This window comes from Lentinula edodes, assembly GCF_021015755.1.
Source record: "Lentinula edodes strain Le(Bin) 0899 ss11 chromosome Unknown C8R40scaffold_54, whole genome shotgun sequence".
NCBI classification, from domain to species: domain Eukaryota; kingdom Fungi; phylum Basidiomycota; class Agaricomycetes; order Agaricales; family Omphalotaceae; genus Lentinula; species Lentinula edodes.
The window spans coordinates 258828-284649 of NW_025764360.1; the positions used below are offsets into that span (position 1 = coordinate 258828).

At 45.7% G+C, this 25822-nt stretch overlaps 10 protein-coding genes across 10 annotated transcripts; 4 read left to right on the top strand and 6 right to left on the bottom strand.

The window, feature by feature from the left end:
• Positions 1-298: 298 nt before the first annotated feature.
• Positions 299-1042, bottom strand: C8R40DRAFT_1130701 (uncharacterized protein; the record flags this gene model as incomplete). Its single annotated transcript, XM_046229180.1, has 3 exons — positions 768-1042; positions 625-705; positions 299-564 (listed from the first exon to the last, which is right to left on the bottom strand). Coding segments are annotated over exons 1-3 (529 nt in total), but the record flags the coding sequence as incomplete, so codon positions are not given.
• A 580-nt stretch (positions 1043-1622) lies between these two features.
• On the bottom strand, positions 1623-4407 carry C8R40DRAFT_1176674 (urea transporter; the record flags this gene model as incomplete). The annotated part of the gene is made up of 14 exons (XM_046232553.1): positions 1623-1727; positions 1786-1863; positions 1917-2418; positions 2479-2552; positions 2610-2783; positions 2838-3103; positions 3157-3183; positions 3238-3250; positions 3307-3454; positions 3509-3586; positions 3647-3834; positions 3908-4001; positions 4060-4129; positions 4197-4407. 14 exons carry the CDS (start codon positions 4405-4407, stop codon positions 1623-1625), a joined length of 2028 nt encoding a protein of 675 aa, XP_046080627.1.
• Positions 4408-4903: 496 nt separating this feature from the next.
• On the top strand, positions 4904-7311 carry C8R40DRAFT_1130708 (uncharacterized protein). Its single transcript, XM_046229181.1, has 7 exons — positions 4904-5925; positions 5992-6102; positions 6154-6224; positions 6283-6469; positions 6531-6783; positions 6835-6991; positions 7042-7311. The coding sequence occupies exons 1-7, from the start codon at positions 5368-5370 to the stop codon at positions 7145-7147; spliced, it is 1443 nt and encodes a 480-aa protein (XP_046080628.1). The 5' UTR covers positions 4904-5367; the 3' UTR covers positions 7148-7311.
• Positions 7310-13280, bottom strand: C8R40DRAFT_1268636 (uncharacterized protein). Its single transcript, XM_046234006.1, has 15 exons — positions 13080-13280; positions 12909-13033; positions 12734-12854; positions 12190-12688; positions 11383-12138; positions 11093-11326; positions 10740-11043; positions 10543-10686; positions 10342-10487; positions 10123-10289; positions 9949-10059; positions 9185-9897; positions 8572-9117; positions 7728-8517; positions 7310-7676 (listed from the first exon to the last, which is right to left on the bottom strand). Exons 1-15 carry the CDS (start codon positions 13175-13177, stop codon positions 7430-7432), a joined length of 5001 nt encoding a protein of 1666 aa, XP_046080629.1. The 5' UTR covers positions 13178-13280; the 3' UTR covers positions 7310-7429.
• Positions 13281-13436: 156 nt separating this feature from the next.
• On the top strand, positions 13437-16213 carry C8R40DRAFT_1059279 (tars protein; the record flags this gene model as incomplete). Its single annotated transcript, XM_046225252.1, has 13 exons — positions 13437-13541; positions 13596-13677; positions 13728-13861; positions 13915-13996; positions 14047-14176; positions 14233-14350; positions 14401-14793; positions 14843-15172; positions 15223-15360; positions 15413-15714; positions 15767-15821; positions 15874-16003; positions 16056-16213. The coding sequence occupies 13 exons, from the start codon at positions 13437-13439 to the stop codon at positions 16211-16213; spliced, it is 2157 nt and encodes a 718-aa protein (XP_046080630.1).
• Positions 16214-16423: 210 nt separating this feature from the next.
• Positions 16424-18119, bottom strand: C8R40DRAFT_739205 (uncharacterized protein). Its single transcript, XM_046236057.1, has 8 exons — positions 17961-18119; positions 17876-17904; positions 17771-17820; positions 17657-17715; positions 17087-17400; positions 16627-17033; positions 16548-16576; positions 16424-16499 (listed from the first exon to the last, which is right to left on the bottom strand). The coding sequence occupies exons 1-7, from the start codon at positions 17977-17979 to the stop codon at positions 16567-16569; spliced, it is 888 nt and encodes a 295-aa protein (XP_046080631.1). The 5' UTR covers positions 17980-18119; the 3' UTR covers positions 16424-16499; positions 16548-16566.
• Positions 18120-18223: 104 nt separating this feature from the next.
• On the top strand, positions 18224-19681 carry C8R40DRAFT_1130726 (HSP20-like chaperone). Its single transcript, XM_046229182.1, has 6 exons — positions 18224-18354; positions 18413-18677; positions 18730-18988; positions 19072-19107; positions 19171-19463; positions 19538-19681. The coding sequence occupies exons 2-5, from the start codon at positions 18511-18513 to the stop codon at positions 19279-19281; spliced, it is 573 nt and encodes a 190-aa protein (XP_046080632.1). The 5' UTR covers positions 18224-18354; positions 18413-18510; the 3' UTR covers positions 19282-19463; positions 19538-19681.
• Positions 19069-19623, top strand: C8R40DRAFT_739730 (uncharacterized protein). Its single transcript, XM_046236059.1, has 2 exons — positions 19069-19107; positions 19171-19623. The coding sequence occupies exon 2, from the start codon at positions 19278-19280 to the stop codon at positions 19524-19526; it is 249 nt and encodes an 82-aa protein (XP_046080633.1). The 5' UTR covers positions 19069-19107; positions 19171-19277; the 3' UTR covers positions 19527-19623.
• A 519-nt stretch (positions 19682-20200) lies between the features above and the next one.
• C8R40DRAFT_739420 (uncharacterized protein) lies at positions 20201-23596 on the bottom strand. The gene is made up of 15 exons (XM_046236058.1): positions 23323-23596; positions 23231-23266; positions 23102-23172; positions 23020-23047; positions 22687-22969; positions 22622-22633; positions 22105-22569; positions 21956-22054; positions 21896-21905; positions 21752-21843; positions 21591-21699; positions 21331-21537; positions 21067-21272; positions 20884-21015; positions 20201-20824 (listed from the first exon to the last, which is right to left on the bottom strand). The coding sequence occupies exons 1-15, from the start codon at positions 23451-23453 to the stop codon at positions 20360-20362; spliced, it is 2346 nt and encodes a 781-aa protein (XP_046080634.1). The 5' UTR covers positions 23454-23596; the 3' UTR covers positions 20201-20359.
• Positions 23597-23832: 236 nt separating this feature from the next.
• C8R40DRAFT_1155348 (epoxide hydrolase domain-containing protein) lies at positions 23833-25797 on the bottom strand. The gene is made up of 3 exons (XM_046229599.1): positions 25300-25797; positions 25133-25237; positions 23833-25083 (listed from the first exon to the last, which is right to left on the bottom strand). Exons 1-3 carry the CDS (start codon positions 25645-25647, stop codon positions 24295-24297), a joined length of 1242 nt encoding a protein of 413 aa, XP_046080635.1. The 5' UTR covers positions 25648-25797; the 3' UTR covers positions 23833-24294.
• Positions 25798-25822: the final 25 nt, after the last annotated feature.

The following is a 25822-nucleotide window of genomic DNA, read 5'->3' on the forward strand; positions in this document are numbered from 1 at the left end:
TGTAGAACTTGAAGACCACAATATTTTCTCTTCGTCCTCGACGTTTTACCCAAATGATCTCAGAGGGGTTCAACCGAAAGGGAAGTAATATGAAACTTCTTGGATCTGGGCTATGCTCAAACCGTCAAGAAAGAGCAAGAGAGAGGACTCAATTGCAATGAAATTTGATGAATTGCAGCATCCCGTGGCGTTTGACCAGGTTTGACCCGATGAGTTCTTGTTTCATTCATTGCTTATGCTAGCAATGGGAATTCGCATTGCTTATGTTAGCAAAGAGAACTCATTTCAAGTCGGTCAATTTCAATGACAACAAGATGTTGATAATCCAAGTCAATAACTTTGAAGACCAAATAGTCGTCTGCCAATATCTACGTCAATATCGTGTAAACCTCATCCGATTCAGCTGTGCAGCCAAAGTTACGGAGTGCATCCACAGCAGAAGGCCCAATGCGAATACAAGCGTCGGAAAGGTTATGAGGTCCAATCACACAACCTTGACCGAGAACGTTTCCCGAAGAAATGTCTGTCCCACAACTGTCGCAGGTAATGTCGAAAACCTGGTTACTGTAAGCAAGGGGACTTAGTCGCTCAGGGCTCAGTGTAAAGCTAGCATATCGAACTCACGGTTGGTAGATGGCATTGTTTACGGGATTGAGAATTAACTCCCCACCGGTGATAGTTGCAGCTAACCCACTGTCTACATCTCTGTAAGGTCATTAGTACTAGTTAGTACTCATTCAAGCCAAGGTTGGGAAACTAGGACCGACGTAATGAAATAACTGGTCGGAAACTCGCCACTTTGACGAATGTACCAATCTGGAGCACTCAGTCCACGGTAAGACTCTCCAACAAGGAGTGTATCTGAGGGACTCGCAATGCCCCATTCGAGCCCGGGGAGTCCTGTACTCTGGATGGAGACGGGCACTCCTTGGGCATTGGGATTGCAGGAAGAGCGCTGCAGAGGTTTAGCCAAAACTCCAACAAACAGAGTGGTCGAGAGAGACAGAATAGAGACTTTGAACATAGGGAAGAAAGAGGTAGAGAGCCTGAGTGTGCAAGGACCTACAGATACTCTTATTATATGTTTTCTTAGCGGCCATGGTACTCCGATAATGTTGAAACAAGTTCAGCCAGCCACCAGCCTGCTACCTATACTGCTACCGTACTACGTACTAAACGTGGGCTCTGAGTGCATATTTCGGTGTACCTCTCCGCAGATAACCCGAAAATCTATGACCTTTAGGAATACTCGACGCTCTGCAATGGCCGTGGTACACCCTAGTGGTTGCGGATCCAGGGCGGGTCCTAACATAGCACGGAACAAGACGCTACTTTGCAGTCAACGGGCAGGGATGTATAGCAGATTGATATTGTCGCGGGCTGTACCTGCCGAAGGACTTGACAGACTGACAGTCGAATTTTTAGTTTCAAATCTAGTACATAGTTCTGTGAAGCCACCTGATCATGTCTATATTCGTCCTGAGAAGTAACGCTTTGCCCTTTTAACGCCCATCATCAATGGGCCTTCCCCTGTGTCCTTGACAATATAAGTATCTGAGTGATCTAACTACAAACAACTCGAATTTTTCTAATGATCGAATAAATTTTACGCTTGTCTCAGTCTAGTATTTGTGTTTGACGACCTGGAGAATAATCTTCCAAAGAGCATGTCGAGATTCGAGTATAGGTAAGATAACCACAAGGAAAGCAGCGAATAATAGCCATATCTTAGAATTCCAGAATTAGATTTGAGCGAAAATGAACAGAAATCTATATAATACTTACAAACATAAAGCCCACTGTCCCAGCAAAAAACCGAGGTGAGAACACATACGGGGCAGCACCCAGCGGGACAGGTATGATCTATATGATCATTGCATCTGAATTTGGATAGTGAAAGAAACACATTTGCTCACAATTGTAATGATTAGTGCCAGGAAGCCAAAAATGAGAGTATATCTCTTGAATGTTTTCTCCAAAACAGTCATATCCAATTTCGCATCGAGAATTCCAGCAGCATCGTTTGTTGATCGAGGAAGTGAATCAACATCTATTATTAAAGGATCACTTTTCTTCTCCACCTCGAGGACGTCAGCTACCACACTGGAAGGCACACCGTTGCTTGAGAATGAACTGCCGTCGCGATCTTCGTCGATTTCGACTTCCTTTACGACAATCAGATTCCGCGTCTTTTCCCAATCAAAGTTGGCGGGTCGCAAAAGAGACAGTGTGATGGACAATACTCCCCCGGAGATGATAGCTGTGGCACCACCTGCAAAAGATGCCCATTGATTGCTCAAGGTATCGACAGTGATCTCTCCTCCGATTGCTCTGGCTGTAGCAAGCCAAACGATGAGTGCTAGAAACATACCAAAAATGGAGCCGGCAACAGCTCCCTCTCTGTTGAGATCTTTCCACCTGCAGAATTCGACATCATCAGCCTGACAAAAGAAGATTGTTAAGGTTGCATTCACATACAGAAAAGTAAGAGCTATAGGAAAAACACCAGAGGCCGTAGCTACTCCAAGAAAATAGAAGAGCCATCCTAGAGTCTAAGCAACGAATGCGTTATGAATTTATATCAAACCTAGACAAACCAGATTACTCACAATTCCAGCTAATTTGAATACTGAGGCAAGAGACCCAGCGAAAACACCCCAGAACACGATGAAAATACGAGAGGTGCCGACAATCTGTTTGCTTGTCGCGCGCGGGCGGAAATAATGGCGATAAATATCGTAAGAGAGGAGAGTTGAAGTAGCAATCATCTCTCCACTCAAGGCCTGTAGCAAAAAAAATGAGATGAGTTTCAATTTCTGGACATTCCTTCAACTGACGGAGGTGACGCTCAGAAAAATGAGCAACAACATGAGAACAGATCCAGCAGTCCCAAGAACATAGTTGACGGCTTCTACGGCGGCGAGCCCCGCACTGACATCTGTGCTCGAAAGTACGGGAAAATCGGGTTGTGTCTCAAGCGCTCGGGCGGTTAATCCCAGTGCGGTTCCACATGCAAATGGAATACTGAACCAGGCAAAGCCTCCTAAAAAGTAAGCTCGTGCGGTTGTGGCAGGATTCGAAGCAATTGCTCTTGACCAGTAACCTAGCACACAGACCGATGAGTGGAATGAGAACGTTTTGAAATAGGATGCGTACCTTGATCGCACATTACAAGACCAAACCCTTGAAAAAAAACATGATGTTGAACCAATACCAATCTGGGGTGTAATTACGCACCAGTAATAATTGACTGGAAAGAGCATCAGCTCGTTGCTTTCTCGAAATTCTATGTAGGAACGTACACACCTGCACAGCAAAAATTGCTCCTGGTCGAGACCGAAAAGTCAAGTACGAGCCTTGATAATTTCCGTCAACTGGTGTAGTCTTTGCCACAGCTTCAAGTAGCTCCGACAGTTTTCGTGGGCTTCCAATAACGTCAGATACGCAGAATACTCTGTAGTGACACAAATGAATTATTTTCATACATGTCACAAGTGGAGGACCGTACTCGAAACAAAAATAGAGCAGTATCGCCAACAGGAAGAAAGTATGAGTGGCATCGCTAATAAACGTCGCTCGCAAGCCTCTACATCATATAAGTAGGTGTAAGGAAATACACGAAGTCTGAACGACTTGAGACACGTACCCTGTTGCAACATATACCGCGACTCCCATAGGAATGAGGAAAAGAGCAGCGTACTCATTCATCCCTGTTAGAGTGGATACAACCGCTCCTCCACCGAGGAGTATGCAGGATGATACAATTGCGTTACAAATCAATCCACACCAGAGAAAAGATAAGTGGCCAGCGGTACCAAAGCGGGCGTAAGCAACCTATTCTGAATTTCAAAACGAAAGGCTTGATGAAGGATGAAATTGGCGAGAAAGACCGCACTCTGCCACGAACCTCCGGAAACGTCGTCGCTCTGTTAGCATTCATTTTGACCTTGCTAGCGATTACAGAGAAAATGGCAATTTGCAGCGTTCCGCCGACTGCATACCTGCGCATCGCCGTGCGCTGAGCATCCCATGTAGAGGGTGTGTCATTGAAATACGTACCACCACCCGCCAGAGACACCCATCTCATATGACTGAGTAGCACTCTGTAGGAGAGTCAGACTCCAAGTCCCTATGTCAGAGTTCATGCATTAGACCAAATTAATCCGATCTATCTCCTTTGCTCTGAAAAAGCGTACAGGAGCTAACGATACCCGCAACCACCAAACCAGTCTTCAACGATCTACTCGCAGCGCTGAATTCCGAAGCTGAGTTGGGTTTATACTTGGAAAAACGAGCTTGTATCCATGTTGTGACATTCATAGCCAGCGCAAAGACGATACCCAATCCCAGAACGACCGCATATCCGACGGCTTGAGGTAACGGTGGAGGATTATCACTAACAGCCATGGAAAGTATGTGAGTACGTTCCTATCACAGTGATGATAAGGGATGATTTCTGTGAGCACGAAATAATCCGTTACAGTGGTGTGTACTGGCAGGTCAATTCATACACTGGTCAAATGACGTGCTTATATACTTTCTTTAGGCAACTCCTACCAGCACGATTTCGAGAAGCTTGAATTTCGTTGGGCGACTGTTCCTCTTCGCTTGAAAGTTATTGCCGGTAATAGGATAGCGTTTCGGGAAAGCGATCCGCAACAGTATATGCTTGAACGCGCAAGTTGAGGGTCCGGGGCTTCAACGTTGCAACGTTCAACGCCGCGACGACGTAAGGCTTGGATAGTTGGAATTGTTCCAATCCACAGGGGCTCGCTTGACTCATCAAGGGTACTTGAGCCTTGAGCTTGAGGGACTTGACTGTACTTGAGCAACTCCGTTATTGGCGGACACATGATGAGATGCTGTAATAAATCTTATCTGATTGAGCACCCGTTTACTGTTGTGGCTTTACTTCTCTCTCGTTAACAACTCGTTAAGCTTCGTATTCAGGTATCGTCCGAGGGCCGAAGTCTGAATCATTTCCGTCCTTAGAACCTCCTCAAATCTTCAGTTCGGACACTATCAGAAGCAAATGTTTCTGCGATGCGGAGTGAACTTATCATGACAAGGAGAACTTTATCGTCCCGCATCATTGGTGAAAGGGCGAAGGACGTCACTGGAATGACAAAGTGATTATCCCGACCCTCAGGCCTCTGCGCTCAGCGATGAGCTTGCTTTTATCGCACTTCAAGCGAGCGATTTTATGAACATTATAGGCATCACGGAAACTGCAACTTTCGAATCTGTGAAAGGGGCTTCGCTTTTCGTCAAAACATGACCACAACCTCCCATCGAAATTTTACCCAGGGCGGACTTTAATGGGAGCTATAGTAATGGAGCAGACATGTGAAGGATGCTAACGTTGCGATGATACACACCAAGAAGAGCAAACCCGTGAGGATGAAGATTCAATTTTGTTTGCCACTGCGGCCAATGGCCATCCTCTCTGCCTCGGCGAATCATATACAAGCGGTCCGTTCCGAAGCCCGCATAAAGGAGAGGTTTTTTTCACAAAAGATTTTGATACGTGACGATGTAGGGCGAATGACGTGCTTCATTGACCACCTCGCGCAACTAATACGATATAAGGGAAGTACCGTTGAAAAACATGTACATTGTACGTTCCTTCCACCAGCTCAAGGAAATAAAATCATGTCTACTGCTACCACGACATTGACAGAGGCGCTTGACGCAAACTTCTCTCGACTCTCACTCTCTGCTTCTCCTGTGCCATCCACTCGTCTACCTCTTCCTTCATGGAAAGCGCCACCACCAACCCAAGAGGAAGTGGAATGGGCTGATATTTTGACCGTCGATCTCTCCCTGTACGAAACCAATAAGCCTAAGCTCATCGAGACGGTGCAGACGGCACTACAGAGAGATGGTTTCTTCTACGTTATTGGCCATGGGATTGATGTTGAGGAGGTAAGCACTGGCATGCCCAAGAGCAAATGTGCAAATATGGAAACTGAAATGCAATCGACATTCCAGCTGAATCGCCAGTTTGATATCGGACAGGTGGCTTTCGACCAGGTCCCGAGAGAAGAGAAGGAGGAACATCGCGCACAGATCAAGGAAAAAGGATCGTTCATGGGATACAAGGTTTGTAGATTGAGAGCATTCGGTCGATATATTGCTAATTTCGAATTGTAGCTCCAGAATTACTGGGAAATCAAAGACGGCGTGAGAGATAGAATTGAACACTATAATTTTTACAATAACAGGTGGATCAATAGCGCAGATCGTTCTGGTACAAGTTTTAATTTTTTAATTTCTCCACAGCATTGACCCAGTGACACGGCACCCAACCGCACTCCGACCATTCGTTCCGGAAGTTAAGGAATTCCTTAATACCATGCGCCAGACTGTTCTCCACAGGGTTCTGAACCTGATAGACGGCGTCCTAGGATTAGATGAAGGATACCTTTGGGAACTACACCAAAATTCCGAAGGGGAGATGGGAGACGACGTGAGCTCCGCCATATTGTGTTCCAGGTCCATTGCCTTCAACTTTCTTTTTTTTTGTGCAGCTTTTCCGTTACATGATATACGACCCGCTTACCGGAGAAGAATCCCAAAAGACAAACGGAGTGATGCTTAATGGTCACACTGACTTCAATAGTATATCCACCCTCATATCACAGCCAATCACGGCGCTCCAGGTTCTCATGCCAGACAATGTCTGGCGATATGTAAAGCACAAGGACGGAGCTTTCGTCATCAACATCGGAGATCAGCTATCCTTCATGACCGGTGGAGTTTTGAAAGGAACTATGCATCGAGGTGAGGCCATTTTTTTCATTCAATATTCGATGCTGACCTTCGATATCTCAGTTGTCAGTCCTCCGGAAGATCAACGTGCCCTCCGCCGTCTTGGTGTATTCCACTTTGCACACTTTAGAAACAACATTCCACTCAATCTCCTTCCTTCGAAGAAAGTGCATGAGGAGGGTCATATTATATTTGAAGGAGAGATTCCGACGACAAACGAGTAAGTTTTCTATCGTTTTTGCTCTGGACTCGTAGCTGATGGGCTGATAGATGGGAAGAAAGGCGCGTAAAGAGTTACGGCACATCAGAATTTATCAAAGGCGAAGTGTATGATATTGAAGTCATCGCGGGACTTCAAGTTCGACATTATCATTAGTGAGGTGTAGACACGGATTAAATGTATGAATACCCTGTGGTTTTTGTAGGAGTATAGCTTTTCAGATAGGAACTTCGTGTGTTTTGAAATTCATTTATGGGTCCAGGGCCCAGACTCCTGTTGTACTCAACCGACTTTCTTTCGCGGTAACAAACAAATAAACGAGAATTCGAACATGAAAAGAACTACGAAAAGGACATGCAAAGCACTGTACATGGATACAGAAAGATACACATTAACCCATAGATTGAGCTTATATATATGTATGTAAATACTACATGTCTATTGCTCTGAGGCCTCCACTTTCCATACTTTGATAACACCGGCTCGGTCGCCACTAACAATACCACCACGGAACGGAGAATCAATACAAACAAGAGCAGTGATAATATCTTGGTGGGATCTGAGTAGAGTCTGTTGATTATGAGTGATCAGTGATATTCTCTGTGTTGGTCGATTCTGTTGACTGCTCGATCCAGTAGCAGACCATCCTTCGATGTACGTTGATGCAGAGCCATTGTTTGAAACACTGAATTTGGAGATCAGTGTCATCCTAATCAAACCATGTGAGAATGCGTACCTGTACGAGGGTCTTTCAGCATCAGTCTCAATCCCACACAGCACCGTCGATCGTTCAATCTTTCCCAAATCCCACAAACGGATCTTTCGATCCTCAGACCCCGTGACCATGAAGCCTTTTCCAGCATATTTCGGAGGAGCTTCGCCAGTGAAATTGGCGAGATCGGATCTATGAACAGCTGAATGTCCACCAAATTCCATCCCGACAACGATAGCGCGAACATCAGCAGCAGGAGCTAAAAGTTGTTGAGGATGAATTACAGGGTCCTCTCCAACCTGACGAGATCGAACGAGAGCTGCTATCGCAGCTGCAGGGCTATTATCCGCATCAACACCAATCAGACCATGCGGCTCAATGGAATCATCAGAAGAAGGACCCCTCCGCACAACAAATGTCTCTACCAATAGAGATTTCTCAATGTCCCATACCTCAACCAAAATTGTGAACGCGCGGTCATTATTGCTCTTTGAGGTTTCTACGGTGACCATTACCCACTTTCCCCGTCCCTTGGATGGATGGACAATGCATTGGTGGATTCGCACCAGACGACCGATGGAAGCGACGCCGACATGCCAACTTTTCAGAAAAAGTCCAAACCGACGGTCCCACAGAGTTAGCACACCGGTCGATGTTCCAACAAGAATCCAAGAGCGTTTACGGTCAATACAGAGACATGTTATAGGACCATGATGCCTTGGATTTTCCATCTTTTGCAGAACGCGCATTGTTCGCAAATCGAGGATGGTAATGATGGAATGGGTCGTGGCGTAAACGAGGTTGGAAGAAGTATCTACTCATAGATTTCACCACTAGCAGGTGATATCAGTTGAGCAATCAGACGTACCAGTATTATAATGTTGCATCGCAGTTATGTATTCACCCACAGTGTCAACATGATGCTCCCTTACCAACTGAAGCTTGTGGTATTTCGGGAGCGTCCCTGTATGCTGGGATATGTGCACCCGCACGATATGTAAGCTCCCATCATCGGCGGCGCTAGCGAAACAATGTACACCCTCTAATATGCAGATACACTTCACCCTTGCATGGTGCTGACTGTACGTGTGCCGAGGTTTGGCGGTTACGTTGCGTTCTAGCCTCGCCGTATCCCAAACTTTCACCGTTTTGTCGTCAGAAGCTGAGACGAAGAAGGTTTGGTCAGGAGAGACAGCGAGGCCTGTAATAGAGTCGGAGTGTGAGCCTAGATGAGTTACCAGGACAGCGTCCATTTTTCGCGCAATCCCATCCCGAGAAACTAAACTGTGGCGGACGGGGTTTCTACGTCGGACAGGCCCTTCATGTACACGAGGACCAAAGTCATGTTGGAGATCTCGATTATTATCCAAGTACAAGTTCTCTAGAAGATTATTGATCCCAGCTTCCTGTCCATCTGAAAGTTCAGAATGGAAAATTTCAATATCCGCGACAAACAAACGTTCTGAAAACATTTTACTTACCATAAGTAGATATAGGAAACAGTGATGGCACCCTTGATCGATTCACAGGTCGAATGGTTTGCGACAACGATGCTGGTGTCGTTCTCCCCGAACGTTCCGGTGAAGATTCGGTTTGAAGATGCGAGTGCGTGTCTAACAGTCCCAGTGCATTCGTTTTCGACGATCCAACAGCCGGGGCAGCCTTGTGACTACCATCTCCGTTCGCGTTCCCACCAAACTGCATCCTGCTGAGAGGTCGAAAGGATGTTGAGTTGTTCGAAGTGGATACAACTGACTCGGTCGGGCTTCCCGGTCGTTCAACTGGTGCTGGCGAAATGGCTCCAGAAGCCAGAGCAGGACTCGGTTGAGGTAAGTGTGAAGGAAGGGAAGAACGAGGAGTAGTTGGTGTTTGTGGTGCCAAGCTGAGTGACGAGGCCGAACCGTTGATGGTAGCTAATCTGCGGCGCAGGTCTTCGAAAGGCGCTCCCGAACTTGGAGGTCCGACGAAATTCATGTGATCACTGAACGGGCGAATCGAAAGGGGTGAACCGGGCACCGCTGTTCCTCCTGTGATATCCGAGCGTCGTGAGCGAGATACTCGAGAAGTTGTTTCGGAGCTGCTAGATTTGAGGAACACCGTTTGGGGAACTACCCCGAGCTTGGGTAATTCCACGTCTCCAGTTACTTTGAGATGCTTGATCGCACCAATATCGGGTCCGGCTCGCGAAGAAAAACTGCACGATACTATCAATAACGAGGACTGGGCGGAAAGATGGGGTTCTGACCTTGATAAAGCATTAGCTAACTTCAAGATATAGTCTCGCATCGCCATTAACTTTGCTTCCTCTGCCGAAGTCATGCCTAATTGTTGCAGCTTGATCACTTGAATTTCGTCCCTGCAGAATCGTTACATTATTATTATTCAAAAAGTCAATGTCTCCGACGCGCAAAAGACGCACTCTTCCGACAAATTTTTGCTTAAGCTGGTGCTGATCTTTCGCACAGAAGCAACACTTTCTCTAGGAGTTTCAATTTTACCGCCACCCCGCCTGCCTGCCTTCCAGAAGTTGGTTCTATCCGTCTTCCTAGCCCATTGTACAGTTGCGTCAAAAATTTGTCGTGGAAGCTACATGGGCCATCAGAAAATAAGCTTGCAAAGAAATGAAACAAGCACTGACCGCAGGTTTCATGGCGTTCAATAAACTTTTCTCGTCAATGGTTTCAACATCAGACTTGAGGAAGTGTCGCAAGGAGGGGTAGAGAATGCACCAAACATCGCTAGGCGGGAGATGTTTCGCAGCCGCAGCAATAAACGCGGCGGCACCTAATGAAACCCTTAGATACCACGTTCAACCAGTACTCAAAGATAAACAAATCACCTTGCCGCACCCAGATATTCGGATGATATAAGAATCCAAGTGTCGCGCTCATGAGTTCCCAGATACGCATCTTCTGAAATAAGCCCAAGCCACATAAACTGGTCAACGAAGCCAACACCTTTGCTACCACCGTCTCCTCAACATCTGATGATAACATGGTGAAAATTACGAAGCCCGGTGTAGATATCCACACGTACCAGAAAGAGCCTGGATCATCAAAGGTAAGATATACTCCTCCAAACTTCTCCCACCCGCACAAGCCGCCACATCCACAATACTTTCGAAGAACGCATGCCGGAGCAGCCAATCCCGATCGTTCAGATAGGTGATCATATGACTGAGGAGTACATCATTAGTCCGCTGTCTTCCAAGGAATATACATAGGTATGATATATGGTGTAGCACGGCCCGCTTAACAATGCTAGATGAATCAACAAGCAACGCAGAGAGCTGTTCTTGGATACTGCTTTGCAGATCCTGAAGACTAGCTTCATAAGATACCTACCAACATGGTAAGACAGGATAACAATCGCACGTAAAACATACATACCTCATATTGATCGTACTCCTGCGCCTCTGGAGATATTCTGAAAGACCCGTGCGCTTTCAATGCCTGCCCCATTTCCAAATATCTCACAGCTGTATCCGCAAGTTGGACAATACATTGAGCATATGTGCACCGGACGGATACTTCCGGGTCCTGCACAAGGTATTTGACATTTGGAATAATATATTCGGGGAATATAGCTGCATTTGAAGGAGTGATGACCGTTACTAGCATTAACTTCCAGAAAGGTAATTAGCTCAGTGCGAATTGGAACTGTTTGGAGTTATACTCACTACTTGTACCAAAGTCCGGATCGCAGCTAGTCTCACAATCGCAGCTTCATCATGTAATAGATCAACTATGTATGGAACCATTCTATCCAGTTTTGCCTCGTCTGTCAAGTGGGACGACAGGGCTAAGAAGACATCCAAGGCTCGGACCTTCGAGCTGGGCAAGTAACAATTTCGAATGTTGGCTGTGACGATTGCTAGAATGATCAAGGCAGGTCCATCCAAAGTAGCTCTCGATTTTGGTTGCAGAATGCTGTTCAATTTGGACACGCGATTCGGGATTTGCAGTTCAATAGGGAGTATATCTTGGAAAGGCCGAGAGACACTGGTGGTTGTGGAATGATAATCAATTTTGACGTCCATGGTGATTTCTTCCGCAGAGTCAACCACAAGATATGGTTCAACACTTTCAAAATCTGCCCACAGCCGTTCCATTCTATTATCAGAGTCGTTGGGGAGAACGTCACCGGAAGACATTGCGTTTAAGGAATTTCCGCCGGGGGCGGGAGGAGTTGAGGTTAACGTGCCGGAACGTAAAGCAGTGGCAGATAACGAGGGAGTCAGGTCGCCTGGATTGGGAATGTTTGTGCCATTAGGAGCAAATGGTGATATGCCAGAGATTTCGTTATTGGAAGAAACATAATTGTGAAAGAAGCTGAAGAACGATTCTGGAAAAACAGTTCCACGCGAGGCTTGCATAAGACTGTCGAATGTTGGGCGGGACAAGGGGTCAAGACTAATCATTTGCTTGATCATGTTCTACTATTGACAGTTAGGAACCGAATGTAAGGGAGAGAACTGGATTCTCACTCGTACACCTTCATCTTCGATGAGGTTCAGATGGGACTCAACATTGTATTCTCCTTCCCGGTATTTGAATAACTGGCTAAGGGTGAACAGAGGCGCACCCTCAAGGAATAGCTCCGCAATAACGCATCCCACACTGAAACAATCCATGGCTTCAGTTACTTTCCCGTCTCTCTGACCTTCTTCGACAGCTAAAGTCGACTTCTTCGCACTGATTTCGGGATTACTGGCAGCAGTATAGAACCGTTCCGGAGCGATATAGCAGGTGCGACGCCCGGATGTGTCAAAGAAGAAGGAGAAGTCAGAAGGATCATCAAGAGGAAGGTATGTCGGTTTATACGAAGCGAAATCAGTCAAATAGACCCAGTTCCACGAAGTAACCAAGATGTTCTCTGATTTGATATCCCCGTGTGACACTTTGCGAGTTCGTGCATCTCGTAGACCATTGAGTATTTGAAAAGCTATCCATTTCTTCTCTATAACACTAAGGAAAGGCCGGGTACTGACTGACGTTAGATCCAGTAGTGGATAACGCGAGTGCGAATACCTTATACGGTCGTAGAGGTTACTTGCAACCCATTGTCTGATAAGGTAGCCTGCCTTTTCAGTTTCGACGAGTGCCTGATAGTTATAAACGTTGACGATATCTAGCAGTGTCTCCCGGTCAACTATCCAAAAACAGCATTCAGTATCAGCGTATTTCTGACAAAACAGAGTCCCACTCTTCAACCGCCTTAGATAGTTGCGTAAAGAGAGACCGGGGTCGGGCTTGATGAAGACCTTGACGACTAAATATCCATTTTGGTGTCGGCACTTAACAGTCTTGAGGAAACGGGCAGAACCAAGGCTACTATGCATCAGCGGGACGCCAGATTGTAAGTTTATCTGCGCACCTTTTCTCGTAGAGGATTTCACCACCGAGTTCAGCAATGAACGAGTCTAAAGCTACAGTTGTACGTGTCAAAGTCGAGCCAGATTGGATATTGCCCATCGTAGGGAGTTATCAGGTCGACACAGTACATATAGTATGACCGAGTAAGGGTCGCGGTAGTCACTGCCGAGGAGAAAGCCAAAGTAGCGTGTCTCTGACATCGTGACCTCTCTGAGTCATTTGCGCTATTTGCATGCTCGTCCAATCTCTAATCAGGATTGTCAGAGTACGGCCGCTTCTTCCAAAGAATCTCCGCGTCAATTTGCCTGTTTGCCACGTAGGAAATCTCTCCTTAATCTCCCTAAGATACAGCAGCGCCATGGCCACTCCAGTTGCCTCCGCATCACAACCTGCTGCTCCTCTCGCTCAGCCCAAGAAACAGAAAAAGGAAAAAGCGGCCGGGGATTCAGGATTTCCTTTGGAAGTACGTATCGAATTTTCCAATCGATTTAGATCGTCGAGTCAATGCGAAGCTTAGCTTCAACCACCACCCGATTTCTTCGACCACCGTATCAAGCTTTTCGAGCAGCTGAAGGCCGAATACGACGACGAGGTGAAATGTAACTATTCTTCAGACCTTGTTTATCAACGAAATGCTAAAGTCCTATAGCCAAACCTCGGGAAGAAATCACCATCACCTTGCCCGATGGTGCTCAACGGAAAGGAACTAGTTGGGAGACGAGCCCAATGGACATCGCAAAAGAAATCAACAAGAGTTTGTCTGAGAGGGTTGTCATTGCCAAGGTGAGTGTCTATTCTCTCAGATAGAAAAAATCAATTAATCTACGATTTAACAGGTAGACGGCATACTGTATGATCTTGAACGTCCGCTGGAGAAGAGTTGCAAACTTGAGCTGTTAGACTTTGAGAACGAGGAAGGTGCGCATCCCCGTTTATTTGATTACCAACTGTGCTCATGTTCCATTCAGGCAAGAAAGTCTTCTGGCACTCCTCCGCTCACGTCCTCGGAGAAGCTACAGAACGACATTACGGTTGCCATTTGTGCTTGGGTCCCCCTACCGACGATGGTTTCTTCTACGAGATGGGCATTCAAGATCGGTAGGTCGTGAATCACGGACTTCTAGCGAAGTATTAACATATGACCTTTGCTCCAGTCCAGTCTCCAATACCGACTATCCTGCTCTTGAGAAGGTGTCCGAAATGGCGATCAAGGAGAAACAAAAGTTTGAACGCCTGGTCGTTTCGAAAGAGAATTTATTGAAGATGTTTCACGTATGTTTATTCTATCCAAGGCCGCCCAGTATTCCTGACATCTTTTACAGTACAATAAATACAAGCAATACCTCATTAACACCAAAGTCCCTGATGGCACCTCTACTACCGTTTACCGTTGTGGCCCTATGATTGATCTCTGTGTCGGCCCCCATATTCCGCACACCGGTAAAATTAAGGCTTTTATGATCACCAAGAACTCTGCATCGTACTTCCTTGGAGATGCCAACAACGATTCTCTGCAAAGAATCTATGGTATCTCCTTCCCCGATAAGAAGCAGTTGACTGAGTATAAGACCTTCCTTGCGGAAGCTGCAAAGCGCGACCACCGGAAAATTGGGAAAGAACAAGAATTATTCTTTTTCAACGATCTCAGTCCTGGAAGTTGTTTCTTCCTCCCGCACGGCACCCGGATCTATAACTCGTTGGTCGAACTTTTACGGGTATGTGATCAGTCGATCTCTGGCCGCAATTTTCAATTATTTTTTTAAGCTGGAATATAGCAAACGCGGATACCAAGAGGTCATTTCACCAAATATGTACAACAGTAAGCTCTGGGAGACGTCAGGTCATTGGCAGAACTACAAAGATGGCATGTTCACTCTCGACATCGAGAAGGAGAAATGGGGTTTGAAGCCCATGAACTGCCCTGGGCACTGTCTCATTTTCGACTCGAGAGATCGAAGTTACAAAGAGCTGCCTATCAGAATGGCGGAGTTCGGTATTATTCATCGAAACGAAGCCAGTGGCGCTTTGACTGGGTTGACGAGAGTGAGAAGATTCATGCAGGACGATACCCATGTCTTTTGTATGCCGTCGCAGGTATGTCGAAACAGTTTTTTTTCAAGAATTTCTTATTCAATTCTGGCTAGATTGAAGACGAAATCAACGCGCTATTCGACTTCATGCAACACATCTATGGAATGTTTGGCTTTGAATTCCATCTTGAATTGTCTACTCGCCCTGAGAACTATCTTGGTGCCATCGAAACGTGGAATTTTGCTGAAGAGGTGCGTTTCCTCCGTGCCAGGCCTCTTGTATGATCTGATTGGTCTATATCAGCAACTCACCAAGGCCCTCGATAAACAATACCCAGGTCAATGGGCAATCAACCCCGGCGATGGAGCGTTCTATGGTCCCAAGATCGACATCACCATTAGTGACGCCCTTCGTCGATCTTTCCAGTGTGCTACTATCCAATTAGACTTCCAGCTTCCAGAACGATTCAACTTGAAATACCGGTCTGCAGAAGATTTTGGGAGCTCTGAAAAGCCGGCCTCAAGGCCCGTCATCATCCATCGGGCGATCTTGGGTAGTTTGGAAAGGTTCATTGCGATTATCACGGAGCATTTTGCTGGAAAATGGTAAGAAGGCTCGCAATTTCCAGTTGTTCCTTGGAGCCCATAATCTTCCTAGGCCATTTTGGATTTCCCCTCGTCAGGTTGTTGTCATTCCCGTTGCTGCGCCCTACGTACGTTGTATGAGGCTTTCTATATTTTGGTCACCACTGACATTCTCTCTAGAAAGAATATGCTACAGAAATCACCGATCGTCTGAACTCTCTTGGACTTTATGCAGATGTTGACAACAGTGACAACACACTTCCTAAAAAGATCCGTAACGGCGAAATAGCACAGTACAACTTTATCTTAGGTATGTCTTGCTTGAGTAAAACATATAATATATTTAGCTCATTACATTCTAGTTGTTGGTCAAGAGGAGCTCGATGCCCGAGCAGTGAATGTTCGAAACCGAGACGACATTGGCACGAAGAATAAGGGGGAGATGATCCCTCTCGATACCGTTGTAGAGAAGTTTGTGGAATTGAAGAGTTCGAAGCGGTTGAAGAATCAGTTCGCTTGAGCTCGGTTTTAAGAATAGATATAGGTGGTATCTAGATGTGTGGTTGGACACCATATATACAACTATCTACTCCACTGATTCTTTCAATAACCAGAAACCGGATGGGATTCAAACAGAGATTGCATTCCCAAATTGTGAACGCTGATGCATGAGCGGTCCCAGTCAGTTTCTAACACAGAGCTTGTGAGGAACAAGGACATACCAATTGCATGATAGCGATACGTTCAGTCTCAGGAAGTGCGTTGACTTGTTCGTCGGACATACTCACTACTTGTCTTAGTAAAGCCTGGAATCATATCAGATACAGTATTGGTACACTCAGGAAATGACTCGCTTTGTGAGACTCGCTAATGTTATTTAGAGCTGCAACATTATTAGCTTGTGGTTGGGTGCGCTGATACATGTTGGCTTGCACGGGACTGGGTTGTTGCAACACTGGCGTCGACGAACCACTGGATGGATGTTGCATCTGCGATGATGGAGTCATACCAGGTGGAGGAGTCGGTCTGTAGTAGTTAGGGGGAGGCATGGAAACAGGTGGAGGGGCAAACATTGGTGTAGCCATATTGGGTGGGAAGGGTGGCATATGGGAAGATGCACCATAATTTCCACCAGGGGGATAGTATTGCTGTGGAGGTACATTTGCTGGAGTGGGTGCAGAAGGCGGAGCTGTTGACCCGACAGTTGCGGCAAGCATTCGCTGTAGAATGCTCTGATCCACGATCTTATTCAATAGCAAGGCTTGGAATAGAGCATACGCAAATTGAGGATGTGAAACTAGAAGTGTTCGTGCTTGTTCAGGGTGTGTGATCACAAATGCCTGCGGCGCGCGCCATGAGATAAGGAATATTATACTAGGGCATTGAGACACACTTTCATATGCGCTAGGACGTCCATTAATTGCGAGGGATTCATAGTTGCCAATGTTTGACTAATAGTGTCGAGCACAGTAGATCCAGCGGGGACAGGTATACCCGGCGGCAGAGAAGCAAGAAAGTCTTGGGACTTGTTCGTATTATCTGAGCGCCACTGGCGATCTGAAGGACCTCCACCGTCCAAGAGCTCACCACGAACGGTTGTTTTTCCTTCAAGAAAAGGGTCTGAATCCGCAAGATCGATTCTAAGCGGTCGCCCTCCCACTTCATAGTTGTTGAGATTGCGAACGGCAGATGATGCAGTCTCATGGTCTGAAAACACGAGTCGAATTTTGTGGTCGTGCAAGTGGAAGAAATTTGAGGTTAGGATGAACGAAATTCGTGCACACAGAATCGTCCACAATATACATCACAATATTCAGTATATTTTCAGTATTCATGTGAACAAAGAATGATTATCGGATGGACGATCGTTGAGAAGAGACACATTCGTTCGAAATCGGAAGGGAAACGATATTTTCGTCAGACAAGATCTGTGACTTTGAATGACAAAGTGAATTGAAAGTACCGGTAAATTCGCAGAATCCATAGCCTTTAGGTTTTCCAGTGTCTCTGTCGAATACTAATCTATACAAGGAGAAATATTGGATGAAAGTGGACGAAAAAAGAAGAGCACACACACCGAAATCCAACAACCTGACCTACGGACTTGAAAACATCAATAAGTTGTTCCTATGCGTCTATAGTATAAGCCTCAATGCTTTAAGAACATGACTGAAGACCATGCCTCGCCCATATTGTAAGGCACATTGCCGACTAGTGAATGGCAAGTCAGAGATTGAGGACAGAAGAGGTGGTTGAATGAGGAATACCGAAAACCACTTTACTCATTTTTCACAAAATAAATGAAGGGCAAGTTTGACGATTTGTTCAACAACAACAACGAGTTCGACGGCGACGACGTGGAACGCGCAACTTTCACATGATAGCCGCAGCTGCACAGCCTCTATGATTTACTCCCTCGAGCCTGCAGCGAGGCTTCTTGAACGTTCTCGTACTTTCTGTTTTGCCACAACGTTCTGGTTCTGTCTAATGATTTATCATATAACTGGAAGGCATTGACGGATGTTTCACAGAATACCCGCCGTTGTCAGCGCACCTTACTATGTCCTTGTCAGCATTCGTAATGCGAACGCCTTCTCTAAGTCGTCAACGGGGTCGGAGGATAGTTCAAGCATCCTAGTCAAAGCTAGTCATATATTCTGCGTAAGGTTAATTCTGTGGCCCGAGAGGCAGGACTTACTTTGGATTAACCAGTATTAAGTCTTTCCATTTTAGTTAATCCATGATTCACCGCGGCATATATAAGGAGCCACACTCCATGATTTTTAGCCACTACATCATCTCTTACTTTCGACTTCCATGGCCCCAACAAGAACAGCAAATATAAGGTCATCACGAATTCCTTCTCGCGGGAGATCTCCGGACGACGACGTCGTCAATCAAATTGTCGCTGAGAGATTGAAAGCACTCCTGAAGGCAAATAGAATTCGCTTTGTCAATCCTTCATCTGGAATGTTTAGACCCAGGTTCGTGGAAGTGCCCGCTTCTGTTCCAATGTCCATAACCGTCCATTACTAGATGCGATGTCTTTGACGATCTTTCCTCCAGCATTGTCACCGCTATGTTCGAATTGCCCGGAGTCAAACGCAGTGAGATTGCCCTGAACCTGCGCGAAGGGGCACTTGTTGTCCAAGGGGAACGCGTCCGTCCGGACAAGAAGTACACTAACCAACCGTCCTATTCACGCTTCCCCGCACCTTTGGAATCCACTGCCACCACGGCGAATGAATCAGAGCTCAAGCACCGATACGTGTTAGAGGAGCTGCGCTACGGTAAAGTAAGTCACTTCAGGTAGCATGCCTGTGCAGTCCCTATTAGGTATTATCACGGGCAATATTGACGCCATCCCTGTGTTTCTAGTTCGAACGAAGAATCACATTGCCTGATGGAATTAAGGTGAATTCCCTCATCCCTGTTTTGTCGAACAATAGCGCTGACCCCAGTTTCATTGTTCTACAGGACGCTGACATCAAAGCTCATATGTCAGAGGGCATATTGATAGTGACTTGGCCTCGACAGCCCACGAGTCAAGGATCATCTACCAGTGTACCGTTCGCTTCCTCGAAATGACTCATTGTCAATGCTATTGGTCTTATATCATGATCTGCTGTGGCAATATTGTTTCACATTCGTTGACTCCTTCCTTCCTCCTTTCATTGGAAATTATCCGGAAATTCTCACTCATTATATTGGGACTTGGCCAGTTTTGTGGGACATCTTATGCTATAATATTTTCAACTCCTTTTCTACAGGTTGCTTGTACTCGACCAAATTATCCACTTCCATTACATTATAATACCCTTCTAATCTTGTAAACCCCTCTCAGTCTCAGTCTGTATCCATCATTGCTCCACACGTCTCAATCGCGTAGTGGTATTACTGTATTCTTATCAACTGCTGCCAAAGCTGAACAGCTTTGTTGCTACATTTCTATACTTCTCCGAAATCTGGATCAGTGATGTGTACCACATTTGAAGTGTGAATTAAACTTATATTCCTAAAATACTTCCTATCTTTTGGATGCAGATACTGGAGTTACTGGGAAAAGACTGAGTTTGAGGCCGGTACCGAGCTGTGAGCAATGAGTCATCTTACCCTCAGTCATCTGAATTCAAAGAAAATCGCTTGATAGCAGTGTATGCTCGACCAGCTAGCGGCAAGAGACATACTCGACCCATACTCAACTTATGACAACCATGAGCCTCAAGCGACCGACAACATGGTGCTATATGTGTGACTAAATAGTTACGTGATGTATGCAATACCTAATCAAGGTTGATAACACTTGCTTTGACCTCCTCACGGACCAGGAGTTTTGGAATTGTCTTGTGCTTGGCACTAGATTACGCGACGCGTATACCTGGATAGCTTTATCCAATGGTGACCTGGATGGCGAAGCCATGGATAGATGGGTGACGGATCATTTGTTCGGGTCTACCGCTAACCATCGATGTACTTGAACAATGATAGGATTCGAACTACTGAGTTAACTGAGGTCATCTCTCAACATCTCTATATGGTCATCCTGGATCTTCCACAAAAATTATGAAGGGTCTACAGTCTCAAGCATATACATATATTAGTAGATTTAGTAATACACACCACCTGAATATTCTGCGCCACTGGTGCGAAATATAATGTCTGCATATTAGTGCGGAAACTGCGATGTTTCATTTGGCGATGATTGTATATGTCTACTGTCAAGAACATTGAAGTTCATGAGAGACGTCCATCTATCGTAGATCATAGCACCGTTTTCATGAGGAGCATGAGTAATATTGTGCGTTGTGCCCTTTTGGTGTACGTGGCTGTTAGATGGATGACACCAACTATTTGTTAGGTCGGGAGGATGTGAAAGTGGTGACGAGGCAGGCAAAGATAGCCGTCGATCTGAGTTGGAGGGAAAAAGATTGTCGTTTTCTGATTTAAGGAGAGGTTTCGATACTAAATATGCATGAGGCGCAGACGAAGATGCGTCAGGTATATGTTGATTCCGATGTCTATCTGCAAACGGTGGCGAATAAGGTTGTTCAGAGTGGAATTCGGTTGGGTTATGGTTATGATGGTTTTTCTGGACCTCAATCGCTTTTTGCAACAAAGCATTCAGGACAAGCTAGTCGCAGAATGTGAGCATTATCATAACATATCATATAATCTTCAGAGCATGCATACCAGAGCTTGAGCGGCTCGACTACTAACTTCGGCCGCCCCGCGGAAAACTTCGCATGCCGATTCGAATTGTTCCAGAGGATGTGGCTTCACGTCGAGGCAATTTGGATTAGTAGCGACGGTACCCACAATGACCTGGACGATAGATGTTAGCAACTCTGTAGTGACGACAGGTGAAGAACTGACTGCAGCGGAGAATGCAAACGACCATATTTGCCATACTCTACAAACCAAGAGCGGCTTCTTCTGATATTGTATTCGTGTATCATCCAACACCGCGCAGGCAGCATGATAAGCGGTGAGCACTGACTTCCCATATGGACTCATCAGAGGATTGGCGGTATGCTCGGTCATTGCCAGCGAGAAAGATGGTCGATGAAGATACAAAAGCACTACGAGTGAACTTGGCTTTAGCGATAGTTGACTCCAAGAATGGATTATTCACTCAACTGAGATGTGAATAATGAGATCGTACGAAGGTCCTCATCGAAATAGCAGTGCGGTCATCCGAAGGATCACTATCTGGTTTCGGATTGACCAACGTGCGAATTTTGGCATCTAATTCCAGCACCTTCTCATACGACGGTTTCGTGGATAATGTTATGTGGACCAAGGGAAGAAGACAAGTATAAGTAGTGTGAAAACCCCAGACACCAACTAGAAACAATAATGACATTGATTCCTAAAAGAGGTAGACATCGCCAACTCACATCCTAAAGGAAATTCGCCCCGCTGATACATGTTCTCTTCTTCGACAGTGGGTATTTTACAGGTGATGAATTCAGCAAATATTCCTGATGGTCGACCTGTTACTAAAGACTGAGGGAACGCATCAGCTTCTTGATCTCGAATACATATTCGTTCCACTGACATTCCACAAGATGCCAGCAAGTAAATTCCACCAATAAACGCGTCTGTCATAAGCTTCACGTCCTTGAAATTTCCAAGTTGATGGGTCAATATCTATAAGAACAGGTTATACCCACACTCTGTATTACAGTGCTTTAGAACATACGAAACCCAATCTTAGAACGAGTATGAAAAAAGGATGAAAAAAATACAATACGCAACACACCTGAGTGGCAATCTGACCAGCAAGGTTGATAAGAGCATATGATTGCTCTAAGTTTTCTTGGCTACTAAGGCCGTTGTGTATACTCATCATGTGCAATACCTACAAAAGCAATGTTAACTGTCAGAATACACTGGGTACACAGAGCTGACCTTGATGGTCGTAACGGAGGACTCCGTTAACACAGGCTGCAAAACCAACGCAGCTCGGGCTAAATGGTAGAAATGTTGCGATTCGAGATTAAGAGGTTCTATGCTCAGGTCAACAAGAACGCCGATGGCAAGAACAATATACAATAAAGCGAGTTCGTGAGGGCCGTAAAGCGACGTCCCTTGATAAATTGCGGGTATCAGCTCAGATACCAGTAGCTGGCGGGAAACTATGTGAAACATCCACGAAAGGTTTTCCAAGAACGTGTCGCATAAAGCAATTGCTCGTTCAATTGGCGGAAGAAAGGAATGAATCGATCTCTGCGTAGAAGCTATGGGAATGTTAGGTGGAGTCAAAGGAAAAGAGCGCGTGAAGTTGATGATTTCAGGTGGAAGGTAAGAGTTGTCCAATTCCGGCAGGCGTGGAATCGAGATAGACTTCAATCGTTCTTCTTGGGGTGAAATGTCCTAGGGGTGCTAGTATGAGGGTATGAAAGCATAAAACTATGTCGCTACGTACAAGCAAGAGGCTCTTCAACCGAATTCATGTCAGTCTTCGACTTGAACGATCATTATAACTCTTACCTCGGGCGCACCAGATGGACCAAAGAAACGACTTAAGCCACTCCCATTGACGTGTAAGGAGCCCGAAATGTATGGAGTCAAGTCAGCTTCATCTTCGCTAGCCTCTGGCATGGGCTTCAGCTCTTGAGTATCTGTGTAGATATCTTCCCGATCTGATAGTAGGGGATGTGGTTCGAGGTTGTAAGTCGTGTGCGCTATGGTCAACGCATCTTCAAGCGAGTGCATACGTGCTTCAAACTTTGCCAATTTGCGATGAAGGTGATCGGTAGCAGCCAGGACAAATCTAAATTCAGTCGTTAGGATATAGGATTTTTGCTTGTTGAGAAAACTCGCCGACTGCCTTGTCCTGGAGGAATCGTGCCTGCAAAATTGTGAGTAATAAGTTTTTTTCAATCATTTGGCTTCCAGCTCTAACCAGTGGGACATAGGGTTTGGCAACCGCGCTTAACGCAAGTCGAGCAAGGTACGAGGCGGTCACATTTAATCCTTTCGTGCTGTTCAGCCCTCCTGGCTTCCAATAATTCACTCGGGCAAGAGGACATACTTCAATCTACGGCATTCTGCACATGCAATCTCACCCCTGGCAAAAATTTATGCATGAGTACTGGTGACATCTCTAAGAAATGTACAGCAAACCTGATTCGCTTTGAAGCTTTGGCGGTCTGTGTTGATTTGACGGAGCCTGTGCCCGAATCATTCGTGCAAGGCGATTCTGTACGTTTCGACTTTGAGGCTTCTCCTTGCTTGTAGGGATGGTATTCAAACATCAGATGACTTTGGAAAAATGGGGGAGAAGTTCCGACTGATAGAGGAGGCTGCCTTTTTATCCGGGAGGTTTAACAGTTATCTGACAGTTGAAGAAAGTGCAATTCGGAGGGTGATATGGACATGGGGATTGGTGAAATGTGAAAGGGACTAACATGCGCAGCTGAACGTTATTGTGGTCAATATCTTATCTAATCTGCCCCAATACACCAAGTGCCATTCAATCGCTTCTTCGCGAACTGCAGGCTGGGATCGTTGCCTTAGCGAACTAGGGCGAACTGAGCGTTTATCACCTCAAGTACTAATTAAGCCTAATTAAAAACCATTGACTTCGGGTTAATAGGCATTCTTTAAAATTTTTTCCTGCATGATCCTAAATATCTCAATCTTCATTGGCACAACATACATCGGTCCCGTATTTCCCCAGAATTACAGAAGCTATCCGACCTATCGATCACTATTCGGTCATATTCGGTCATTCTGTTCCCCATCAACTGAATTAATCCGGGAAGAAGTAGGTGTTGGTTGACGTTGAACTTTCATATGCCCCTAGGCGTGAGAAGGAGGAGGAGATATCCGTGATTCCAGGCTTCGTTACTTATTTGGAACACTACTCTCTACCACCATACTATATAATTGTTCACCAGAACACCTTACTGATGCAAAGCAACGATAGATGACGCCTGTTCTCCCCCCTACCATTCCAAACTTATGTAAACAAGCAGTGTGGAACCTCTCTTGAAGTTAGTGGAGATTTCAAAATTCATATACAGCTTTGCTTTTGCGCCTATGTACGTACTGAAGGGCGTGTTACTACACTGTTACTACAACTATCTCCAAGAATCAAAGTCTTCCGGCCTGCAAAAGTGCATCCCACTTTGAACGTGTACTCGTCTCTTTCACTGCCTTCACCCATTCTTGAACGTCCGTTATAAGGGTATCAGGACATTCTACCGAAGGAAAATGACCTCCTTTGTCATTCTCCCGCCAGGTCACGATTTTCTCCGCCAAAGTCGCTTCAGCCCACCATTTTGTCGCATAGCCTACGTCTTTTGGGAAACTACTCACACCGACCGCGACCTCTTTTGAGATCTTTGTCCCGAGCACGAAAGTAGTTCCACCCACTTCAGAGATAGCCTCTTTGTAAATTCTGGCACTTCCTGCACTTCCGGAAATAAGGTAGAGCATGGTCCATGTAAGAACAGTATCTGCGTTCCAAACATAATCTTCCTCGGTAGCAAGGTGAATTTTCTCGCGAATCCAGGCAAGCATGCCTATCGGAGAGTCTTGAAGAGCATATGAAATGGTTTGCGGTTTGGTGCGTTGGATTTGGGAGTATCCACTTTCATTTTTCAAGAACCATTGCATACGCTTCAAACGTTTGCTCTCTTCCGGAGAAAAGTAGCGTATCGCAAGCCAGAAAAGTGTCGTAGGGTTCGCCAATGGTTTTGGCGGTAAGGTGACTGGGAAGTTGATATGAAGACCAACAAGGGAGGAAGGATGTTGAAGCGCAACGGAGCGAAGAATAAAGGAACCCCAATCGCCACCTTGACCCATGTAAGTTTCATATCCAAGTTTGAGCATGAGTTTGTGATAGACATTTGCTATTTTCGAAAGCCCAAAGCCTGGTTTCTGCGGCGATGTCAGGGTCCGAGAGTGAAATTTATGAGATAGCACGTACGGATGGAGAAGAAGAAAGCGTAAATCCAGGGATACTGGGAGCCACTATATGGAATGGCTGTGCATCTGAATCTTCCGGAGCAGTAAGTTTCAAAAGATGTTTGACCTATAATTTGAACTATGACCTTAGCCAGAATGATTTTGGGTCGTTTCGTAGTTGATACGTACCTCCGTGAAATTTCCTGGCCATCCATGAGCAAAGATGAGGGGAATAGCATTCGGTCTATCACTTCGATGATGTACGAAATGTAACGAGATGACTTCGCCAGCCTCTTCCAAGTCAATCGTATACATGTTGAATGTTTCGTTTATCTGCTTCTCCATTTTCCTCCAGTCAAAATTCGACTTCCAGTATTCTACCAATGGTTCCATAGCAGCAGTGGGGATTCCATACTCCCATTCCTCGCCAGCAGGATGTGTTATATCGGGAATGATACGAGCGGTATTCACTCGGTCCGTGACCCAGCTCAGAAAGTCGGATGATACGTCGAGCTTGTACGGTTTTGGGGACGACATTTGGTTGGAGGCGAAAAGTCAAAACGCATACAATGATACATGGCCTTTTATATGCAGAAAATTTGACAGGATGTATGAATGTATTCGGATTAGATGCAGCGCCGTACTCACTTACGGTTCGCATCTTGTCCAACACCGGTCCGGACCAGTCGGCTTTGTACTTAACTTGGATTCC

Excerpts from the sequence above, each read along its gene's own strand:
- C8R40DRAFT_1130708 (XM_046229181.1), top strand. The coding sequence starts at position 5,368 with ATGATACACACCAAGAAGAGCAAACCCGTGAGGATGAAGATTCAATTT. Across the intron at positions 6,470-6,530 it reads AAGGGGAGATGGGAGACGAC|CTTTTCCGTTACATGATATA; the intron begins GTGAGCTCCGCC and ends TTTTTTGTGCAG. Across the intron at positions 6,784-6,834 it reads GAAAGGAACTATGCATCGAG|TTGTCAGTCCTCCGGAAGAT; the intron begins GTGAGGCCATTT and ends TCGATATCTCAG.
- C8R40DRAFT_1268636 (XM_046234006.1), bottom strand. The coding sequence starts at position 13,177 with ATGGGCAATATCCAATCTGGCTCGACTTTGACACGTACAACTGTAGCT. Across the intron at positions 12,139-12,189 it reads TCGAAGATGAAGGTGTACGA|AACATGATCAAGCAAATGAT; the intron begins GTGAGAATCCAG and ends TGTCAATAGTAG. Across the intron at positions 10,687-10,739 it reads GATGATCCAGGCTCTTTCTG|ATGTTGAGGAGACGGTGGTA; the intron begins GTACGTGTGGAT and ends TGTTATCATCAG.
- C8R40DRAFT_739205 (XM_046236057.1), bottom strand. Across the intron at positions 17,716-17,770 it reads GGTCAGGTTGTTGGATTTCG|ATTAGTATTCGACAGAGACA; the intron begins GTGTGTGTGCTC and ends CTCCTTGTATAG. Across the intron at positions 17,034-17,086 it reads ACGTCCTAGCGCATATGAAA|GCATTTGTGATCACACACCC; the intron begins GTGTGTCTCAAT and ends CGCGCGCCGCAG.
- C8R40DRAFT_1130726 (XM_046229182.1), top strand. The coding sequence starts at position 18,511 with ATGGCCCCAACAAGAACAGCAAATATAAGGTCATCACGAATTCCTTCT. Across the intron at positions 18,678-18,729 it reads TCTGGAATGTTTAGACCCAG|ATGCGATGTCTTTGACGATC; the intron begins GTTCGTGGAAGT and ends GTCCATTACTAG. Across the intron at positions 18,989-19,071 it reads AGGAGCTGCGCTACGGTAAA|TTCGAACGAAGAATCACATT; the intron begins GTAAGTCACTTC and ends CTGTGTTTCTAG.
- C8R40DRAFT_739730 (XM_046236059.1), top strand. The coding sequence starts at position 19,278 with ATGACTCATTGTCAATGCTATTGGTCTTATATCATGATCTGCTGTGGC.
- C8R40DRAFT_739420 (XM_046236058.1), bottom strand. The coding sequence starts at position 23,453 with ATGTTTGAATACCATCCCTACAAGCAAGGAGAAGCCTCAAAGTCGAAA. Across the intron at positions 23,173-23,230 it reads GCAGAATGCCGTAGATTGAA|GATTAAATGTGACCGCCTCG; the intron begins GTATGTCCTCTT and ends ACAGCACGAAAG. Across the intron at positions 21,016-21,066 it reads CGTTTGCATTCTCCGCTGCA|GTCATTGTGGGTACCGTCGC; the intron begins GTCAGTTCTTCA and ends TCTATCGTCCAG.
- C8R40DRAFT_1155348 (XM_046229599.1), bottom strand. The coding sequence starts at position 25,647 with ATGTCGTCCCCAAAACCGTACAAGCTCGACGTATCATCCGACTTTCTG. Across the intron at positions 25,238-25,299 it reads GGCCAGGAAATTTCACGGAG|GTCAAACATCTTTTGAAACT; the intron begins GTACGTATCAAC and ends TTCAAATTATAG. Across the intron at positions 25,084-25,132 it reads CGCTTTCTTCTTCTCCATCC|AAACCAGGCTTTGGGCTTTC; the intron begins GTACGTGCTATC and ends ACATCGCCGCAG.